Source organism: Xiphophorus couchianus, chromosome 18 (genome assembly GCF_001444195.1).
Source record: "Xiphophorus couchianus chromosome 18, X_couchianus-1.0, whole genome shotgun sequence".
In the NCBI taxonomy this organism is placed as follows: domain Eukaryota; kingdom Metazoa; phylum Chordata; class Actinopteri; order Cyprinodontiformes; family Poeciliidae; genus Xiphophorus; species Xiphophorus couchianus.
This window is the reverse complement of record NC_040245.1, coordinates 31277804-31287170: the sequence shown is the minus strand read 5'-3', so window position 1 is coordinate 31287170 and position 9367 is coordinate 31277804. Positions and strand designations below refer to the sequence as shown.

At 38.6% G+C, this 9367-nt stretch overlaps 1 protein-coding gene across 7 annotated transcripts in view; it reads left to right on the top strand.

Moving 5' to 3' along the window:
• sgsm2 (small G protein signaling modulator 2) overlaps positions 1–9367 on the top strand; it is a 128129-nt gene that overhangs the window by 78185 nt on the left and 40577 nt on the right. For 3 of the 7 annotated variants that reach the window (XM_028045861.1, XM_028045858.1, XM_028045860.1), the window contains exons 6-12: positions 103–251; positions 345–479; positions 3268–3392; positions 3511–3578; positions 3819–3982; positions 4929–5061; positions 5264–5401. In XM_028045861.1, the coding sequence (XP_027901662.1) occupies positions 103–251; positions 345–479; positions 3268–3392; positions 3511–3578; positions 3819–3982; positions 4929–5061; positions 5264–5401 (912 nt within the window). The remainder of the gene's footprint in view (positions 1–102; positions 252–344; positions 480–3267; positions 3393–3510; positions 3579–3818; positions 3983–4928; positions 5062–5263; positions 5402–9367) is intronic. The other 4 variants (XM_028045859.1, XM_028045863.1, XM_028045862.1 and 1 more) reach the window with 2 other exon arrangements.

Genomic DNA, 9367 nt, shown 5'->3' with positions numbered 1-9367 from the left:
TGAGAAATGAACATTTCCCGACCACCTTACCCATATTTTGGGAGGTTTAAACTGAACAAATTCCTGTCAAGTGTGTTTTCTGCTTATACTCTGTATCTGCAGTGGGGCCCTGTGCCCTGGAGTACACTAAGCTGAAAACTTCCGATCATTTCTGGACGGACCCATCAGCCAATGAGCTGGTTCAGCGCCACCGTATCCATGGGGCCCACCGCAGCCTAGATGTGTCATCCGGCCGTCGACCGGCTCTGGGGGTGAGTCTGGAGGATGATTTAGATCAAATCTCAGGATGTTTGCTGTTAGAGAGACATCCTGTTGTAAATTAAAGGGTGAACATCCTTTTTCAGATCCGTAAGAGGCAGTCCAGTGGGAGCATGTCAGAAGACAGGTTTGCTGCATCGGCAAGAGAGTATGTGGAGTCTCTTCATCAGAACTCCAGAACACACCTCCTGTACGGCAAAAACAACGTCCTTGTGCAACCGGTACGACTCTGCCACTCTGTGACCAACTCTTGTACACAATGCTGACCACATTAGCACTCCTGTTTTGTAAAAAATAAATAAGTAGGGAACAATTCAACTGTCTTTTAGGAAAATATATTAAATGTAAGTGTGCCCAACAGTTGACAAGATAACAGTTAATATCCTTTTTGGAAGTATGTACCCTTGACTCAGTTGTTCAGTTATTTCATTTTATTCTATTCTAATCTTTGATGTGCCACTGTGCCTACTTTACCTATCAATTTAACGTTGGTACAAACAATTTTTTCCAAATAGACCAAAAAAACAACTCATCTTATATTAAAATAAATTGTGTTTCAAAACAAACTGTGAAAATATATTTCACATATTGAGCTGTTTCATTTCAATATGTAAGGGATCTGGTCCATGCAGATGTATTCAGCCCTGTACAGTTTCTGTGCTTTTGTAGTTTTTGTGAATGTTTTCGGTTACACTTTATTTGAAGGGATATTCATAAGACAGATCCAAAGTCCACTCTTAATGGACTTTTATTGCAACTTTGCATTAAAAGTGTCATTATTTACCAAATGACACATCATGACAACAGTCATAAACATTCATAAAGACTCTTTCATGTTCATGACAGGTGTTATGTCAAGTTTATGATGGTGTCATGTCAGTCTTATGCATGCCCCCTTAGATAAAATGTTACCATGTTTTCTTTAGTGATCCTCTGCAACTGGAGGGTGATGTCTTCCTCAGTCTAGCACAGCTTCCTCAGCCCAGACTGAGCTATGGTTTTTTGTTGTTCTATGTGCAAAAGGCTTGGTCTCCATACAGATGTTTACAATTTCTAAATGTGAACTCCAGGTGAGAGTTGCTGTCTTATTTTCACTGTGATTACAGTGAGTAGCTCCTAATTTCTTAAACTATGTTCCAAGCACATTCTGTGGTAAAAAAAAAAAAAAGTTAACAAAAAAAGAAGTTAAAAGATGTTAACAAAATGGAGCACATTAACAAAATGCACTCCAGTCATTTGATTATCTGAATATCCAGAAAGGCCAGGTAATTCCATCAGCTTCTCTGGTGGCATAGGCATATTAGAATATAATTATTCCATAATCTTAGTGGCTCAAAATGTACAAAAGTGGTTGAAGGAGCATGAGAAATCATTTTACCATGGAATTGTCACCACAAAGTCCAGACCTTAACTCTAGAATCTTGGTGCTGGAGAAGAATTTGTGCATTGGTCCTGATAGGTATTTTCCTTTCGAACCTAAATAAAAGAAAGAACCACAGACAACGTATATGAATTTTACGTGGAGCTTTTGCAAAAGGAGAAGGCTCTGAGAACTCTTCTGGAAGAATTCTCAGGGCATTCTGGTCTGCCCTCACAACAGCTCCTGTTTTTATTGTCAAAGAAGAACAGGCAAGGGGGCAGTCAGGAAAAACAACAGAGGTCGTAAAGCTTCTAACCCAAACATCTAACAACCCAGTTCCAAATGTGATATCTGATCAAAGGTCTGAGCCCGGTTCAAATCTCGGTCAGTACTGTCAAGAAAACAAAATACGACTGCTCACAGGTGGTTACTAAATTAGGAGGTGTTCTTGCAAAAGGGTTTAAGGTCTGAGAAACTTAGTGTTATCTATTTCTCGTAAAGTTGAACAGACAGTAGTGACCTCCAGGTCATTTAAAGAAGAGAACACTTTAAACAGAAAATCACAAAGATCTATAGACTTAATGTGAACTAAAGTAAGAATAAAATGATAATACCAAAAAATCTCTAACAGGTCCAAGTCTTCCATAATTTCTACATGAGCTTATTGAAATAGTGCGTAACCAGAGCTAAAGAACAGCGAATGTATTATTAGTGTGTGTGGCTTTGTTTTGGACTCTTAGCAGATTCTACAGGTCCCACTGTAGAGTCTGCAGTGTAGTCAGGTAGTCAGTAGTCAGGTCTCAGAGTGGCTTGTTTGATTGTTTAAAGAGTCAGAATTATGTAAAACCTGCTTTTTTAAAACTTTACATCATGTTATGATGTTATTCCCTGACCAAAAACATACGTGAAGTGTTGCTTTGATTCTTTCAGGCCTGTTTGAGAAATCCTTTAATCTCCAAGGCAAATATTCTGCTATGCATAACATGTGGGTGGACCTAGCCCCGCCTTCAAGGCGCGAATCCTCCTCAGACCTGCAATGTCCAGGCTTCTGCCTCACAAAGCACAACTTTCCCACTCAGCTCCTTCAGACTAGCCAGCAGCAATTAGCAAACACCTGCTCATGAGAAGTAACTCATTATAGGAGCTACTTCTCAGTGAAACATTTTTACCAGTGAAACACTGGTAAAAATGTTGTTACAGGATTAATAGAGGAGCCATGCTGTGATGACTTCCTGAATACACCTCAGAAAGAGCAGGAGTTTTTAAAGACAGAGGCCCAATTTCAATAAGTCAATTTTTTTAAAGTCATATTTAACATGTACAGCATTTTTTTAACAATTGAAGTTAACAGTTACTTAATTGTGCTTTAAAATGTCACTATGTGGCTGCAAAATATACAATACTGCCCCTTTAAAAACTAAAATTTTATTACCTCAGTTTATGATTGCCTGATGTAAAAATTAATAGGATGATTTGAAATATTTAAATGTGAAGAAAAATGAAAAACAGGAGGAACTCTTAATGGTGTAACCATGTTACAGCACTCTGTTAAAAAACAAAACTTTTGACAAAGCACCTCAGTATTCCCCCCTAAACTCTGAACTTTGATCTCAACGCTTAAGCTCTCCTTCTTCCATCTGAAATGGTAGAAAAAGGACATGGAGGTGTTACGGGGCTATTTGTCACTTCATCAAGCTGGGGATAACCTCACGCTAAAGTGGACACCTAACCAGCTCATCAATGGTACGCTGGGGGACTGCGACCTGGAGAAAAGGTTGGGCCAAACTCAGAAATCACAGCTCTTAGAAAAGAGAAGCATTTAGTGACATGTTGCAACTGATCTGATCTAAAACAACTGCCTCTGAACCTGAAAACTTTTTTTTCACTTTCAGTATTTATTGGGACTATGCACTGACTGTTCCTCTGCGCCAGATTGTTTGCATCCACTGTCACCAACGGCGTGAGTACACATATTGTCAGTTATTTTTGAACTGAGATAATAGTGTTTTAAACGCTGTCGCCTGATTGGACTATTAATCTCTTAAGGTGCAAATTGCTGCAGCTTTAAAATCTGGCTTTTATATTTGGTCAATGCTTATTTGCCTCTCTTGCAGAAACAGAGAAAAACTGTGCTACACAAACCATTCTATTTTTCATCCCATGCTTTTTTCTGTATGAACTTTTTATTTCCATGATGCAGCTGATTGTGGTGGGACGCTGGTACTCGTCAGTCAGGATGGGATTCAGAGGCCGCCACTGCACTTTCCCCCCGGCGGTCACCTCCTGGCCTTCCTCTCCTGTCTGGAAACTGGACTTCTACCACGAGGCCAGCTGGAACCTCCCCTCTGGTCCCAGAAAGGCAAGGTAACAACAATTATTAACAAGTCAATTCAGTTAATTTATCTAGTGCCAGTTCACAACAAATGTCTCAAGGCACTTTACAAAAACAATAATTTTAATTCAGTTATATATACATTTCAGTTGATCCTAGTTATCAAACAGTACAGTAATTCTCCAAAATAGTATTAAAAGGATCTATCTAAGGAAACCCAGCAAATTGCATGTAGTCATTGACTTTACATCAGTACTTCTTACTGAGCATGCATGTAGTGACAGTGGAAAGGAAAAACTCCCTATTAACAGGAAGAAACCTCCAGCAGAAGGTTGGAAGTAGTCCATCTGACACAACCAACTGGAGGTTTGAGAAACAGAGCAGAGACACAAGAATAAACAGATGAACTGATTTAGGATTATTTCGATGTCCATTTAAGTAAAAAGTTTATAGCAGAAGAGGGAGAATGATTAGTTGATGGCAGCATTATATCAGCTGATACCCTCCTCCAGGAAGGAATCACAGCCAATCAGAACACCAGACCTGGTGTAGCTTCTATGAAGAGAAAAATAACTCAAAGAAAACAAAAAGTTAATAGCTGAAACAACAGCAAATAGTTAAATTGGAGAAGAGTAGAGGAAGAAAGTGAGAAAAAGTGATCAGTTTTTTCTCTAAGCCTACACCAACATAACTACAGAGATAAATCATGATAAGCTAGGCCAGTCTAACTATAAGCTTTATCAAAAATTAGCATTTTAAGTCTTTAAGTTCTAAAAGTAGACTGGGTGTCTGCCTCATAAACTGGGAGCTGGTTCCACAGAAGAGGAGCCTGAGAACTAACCTTAGCCTGGGCAGTGGAAGAATAAAAATCAATAACTGCGTAGATTTTCTATCCTATTCCAAACCATCTAGCTCGCAGTGAGCCAGATGGTTTGGAATATCTTAAGTCTGATATTGAAATCTGCTTGTGTCTTGAAGGGAAAAGTGTTCCCTAAGTTGCGGAAGAGGAGCAGCACAGCACTCCTCATGGAGCAGGACAGGAACGGCGAGGAGCAGACAGCTGCTGACTACGTCTTTCGCATCGTCTACCCAGGATACCGATACGATGCTAGTGAGTAACCACTTCACACCATCTTATCTGTAAAACATTACCAGGGCAGACGTGCTCATGAAGTAAAGCTGTTCTTTCTGCTGCTAACACTTATCTCTGTTTGAGGTGTATGGCTTGCTACTGTAAAGTCAGGTCGTTTCTTCCCAAGGCTTGTAGGGCAACCCTTTTCTAATTCCATTCTCTGTTGTTTCGCTGGTGCAAGCAGTCACTATAAACTACCACCACACCACGGGCAGCCGCGCACCGTCGCTGGATGACGATGAGGAAGAGGAAGATAGACTCCATGCTATGATCTCAATGATCTGCTCGCGGAACCTCACAGACCCTAATGTCCTGAAAGGTTTTTATCACCTTAACACACCACCAAACCTGCTGCCCCATCCCCACCCCTTAGACCTCACTCCAGCTTCAGACTCCTTCCTCCCCACCTCCCTCTTCCTCCGCCCACCTCTCAGTGTCCTCTTCCGCCCTCCCTCCTTCCCCTACCTAGCTTCCCACCCCCCACAGCTTTGCCTGCCTGTCTGTGTGCTGCCTGAAGCTGAGCCCAGCAGTGAGGAGAAGGCTAGATCTGACCAAACTATCAGGGACATGGGGAAGTAGAAATGTGGTCCGAAACTCTATCTGACCTGCTGCTACCAAATTTAGCTGATCCTATTTTCTCTTGTAGAACTTTTAATTAATTGAATTAAGATTTTCTTACAGACAGTATGTTAATGATTTAGGGAGCTTCTGTATAAGTCAACATTTTAAACTTAATTTATCATTAGATTTTAGGAACCTCCATGATTAGCTGGTTGTTAATATCGTGTAGGACTACAACTAAGGATTAGTTTATTAATCAATTGCTCTATTGATTAATTAGATAAACACATTGGCACATTCTTTTTAAATACAATATTATAAATACATTAAGAGATTTTTAAATGAGAAAACAAATCTTTTATTAGCTAAAGTCCAATAACAGCTTTCCTCAAACACTTGATTATTTGTAGCAAACGATGCATCTACAACTAAAAAGCATCAACACGTGAAAAGCTCAGTCTTTTCTGTGAGACTTAACATCAGTACAGAGTAGGACTGATCTGGTGGTATTTTTTGGATTAAACAAGTAATAATTTGATAGCAAAAGATGCTCAATAGGAAATTTATTTTTACAGAATTTGAATCAGCTTAAACTGCCATTGGATGAGTTCTGGTTAGAACACATTTATAGACAAATAAAGTTTTTAATCTTAAATGCAAAATGTATACACTTTTTTTAACGTTTTGGCTTAATTACTGCTCTTAGTGTGTTGTCATTTCAGCAAACAGCCTTGTTTTAGAGTTTGTGTGGTCCATTTAATAATTAACCAATTACTAAATTAGTTGACAATTATTCCAATCGATTCATCACAATTTATCCAACCAATCGTTTCAGTTCTAATATAATCAGGTTAGTTCTGTTAAATATCTTCTTACAACTTTTGTCATTTCTGTACATTTGATTTTGCAAACAAGTAACTGAAACAGAAAAAAGCTAATTTTCTGTAACAACCACCACACCAAAGAGTGTTGCAAATAACATGACAGTATAATAGGTAGATGTGGATTAGAAGACAGCTTAACTGGAAGTAATGGGATTTTAAGATTAATCCCTTTTTGAAGATACTTTTCTTCATGTGTTCAATACTTATGACCTGATCTTCTCAGTTTTTTTTAATCCATGACTTGATTTAGTGACCAATTTGCTATGATTTATTTGTATGTGTCATTTACTCGGTGCTGACATCTTGCTTAAATGCTGTGTCAGCAGGCCCATTAGAAATTTGTTTAACTTAGGAGCAATGTTGATGTGTTCAATACTTATTTTATCTGTGGAATATGTCTCTAACCTTGATCTGAAGTTAAATAATCTTTGTTTATGTCTTTAGATGCAAGTAATGCATGCATTTAATAAAAACATAAAGGTTCCCTTGAAGAAAGTGAGACATTTCCCACTAACCTTGTCTGCTGCTAATATAAAAGTTTGACTTTCCCACAGTAATGACTCATTCATTTGAATGAGTTGTATCTTATTAATGCATGCATGCACACAGAATTGTGCAATGTTTAAATGTCCTGAGTGCAGATTGTTTTTAGCCTGTGTTGCTAATAGTAGCTATGCACCACTGGCAGATCCCACTGGGTTTTCTCACTTGTAAATAAAACAAAAACAAAGTTGTGGGCAACTTCCAAAATAAATGAAATGCATGATTATTGCTGAAGACTTTTAATTTGAATTTGACGTGTGTGAGGCTCAGGCCTAAAAAACTCCAACAGCAACTAAATGAACTGAAAGCTATTGTAGAGTTGAGCCTGAATGTCAGATTTCTTCACTGAATGTACTGGAGCTTACACACTTGTTGTTAGGGTTTGGTCAGATGAGGCTGTGCTTAGCTTCGTTTTATAAAGGATTGAGACTGTATCAAAAGAGATAATCAGATTATCAGATGTGACATGTTTTAAAATATCAAACAGCTATTCAAAGTTTCAGAAAGGCTTTGCTCTTCTCCAACAAATCTAGGAAGTCTATGCTGATTTACTGGAAATTTGGCTATATTGTAACAGAATAAACACAGTCATGCATAGCGATGTTACACATTAGTATCCATAGGCAATTAATGTGCAAACATTAAAAGGCTGTATGAGCGGTGAATAGATGAACACTGAAATCAGATCCAAAAACAGTGGCGCTATATTCGTGCCTCTCACCCATCAACTGCTATAGGAGCCTCGAACACCACTTCTTGACCCAGAAAAGGGCATCAAAGGTACAGAACATCAGGTGAATTGTTGATATTCATTTAATGCACTTGTAGTATCAGCATGTAATAAGTTATTACATTATCAGTAATGTAATAAGCAGATAAAAAAAACATAGAGGCGTGAAAAGGTATGAAATTATTTATCATGGACTAATTTTACTAAATAACAAAAAATATTTTTTACATTTTATCAGAGGTGTGTATAACACCCAACACCTATCCTGGGGTGTTGGGTGTTATAGAGTATAGAGTTAATAATGGGTGAGAAGGGGGTAACCCTGAACAGGTAACCAGTTCATCACTTTGGAAACAACCAGGGAGACAAACACACACACATGCAAACACACACACACACCACACACACACACACACTCCCTAGGAGCAATTAGGAGCAGTTAACATGACAATGGACAGTGGAATGAAGTCAGAGTACCTAGAAAGAATTGACTCATGCAAAGGGAGAAAGTGTGACACCATGTCCAAAGACCCTGACCTTCAGTGCTGTCTTGCAGCAAGACAACATTTATGTCATCTGTTTATTGTCACACCATGGAGTCTGCAAACTCATCAGCACAAAGACCTCTCAGGTGTCAAGCACGGTGATGGACAGATGTTGATCTGAGCTTGTTTTGCAGCAATTGGTCTTTATTAACTTGTCATCAAATTAAATTCACTGTCTAGTCCTCTAATGTGAAACATGAAGTCATCTGTTTGACAGCTGAAGTTTGTTGTGCAAACTAGAGAATCATGAGATGTGTTTCTTTCCTAACAGCTGTCAGCACAGCGAGGGAAACCTGTTCCTGTTTGTTTCCAAGACAAGATTCACTCCATGTTCTCTGTAATTTGGTCTGTTTCACAGCTTTCTTTAGAATTAGGGTTCTGTGAAATACATCTATTTCAATACAGTTTAAAGACCACCTCATCCCAGCACAACAACTTTTTATCAAAAAACATGAGGGTTTTCTTGGGGGTTTTTTTTAGAAATTGACATGTTTCCATGTTTACTTTCATAATCTCAATTTTGTGCAATTTTATGTTTAATGGAAACCTAGATAATATGAGAATTGAGTATCAATATAATTGAGATTCAGACTGCACATGTTAAAGGAGCCCAAAACAATTACACCTGAGATCCACTGTCCCTGATACTCCAACAGAACAGGTGTACTCTTCAGTCAACAACAGATTACCTCTTTTTGTTTTATTATATTTGTTTTGAGGCAAGCTGTTAAAAGCATAACAGCATCAGAGCAGCACTTCATCTCTGTTTATTACTGTCCTTAAACAATGCCACCCAGATGGCAGGCTGGACTTATGTAGATTTGTGAAACACTTCAAACAGGCTTTGTTAGAAGAGAGACCACCACACATTGAGGCTGCACATATATCCACCATGCTTCCATCTGTTCAGACATGCTGAGTTCTCCTGTTCCTAGTGTTTTTGGACAAGTTACTTATTGCTAGATACTCCTTTCACAATTTTGTTAGATAATGAGAAAGTTCTTTGCACACTCACCACTGTT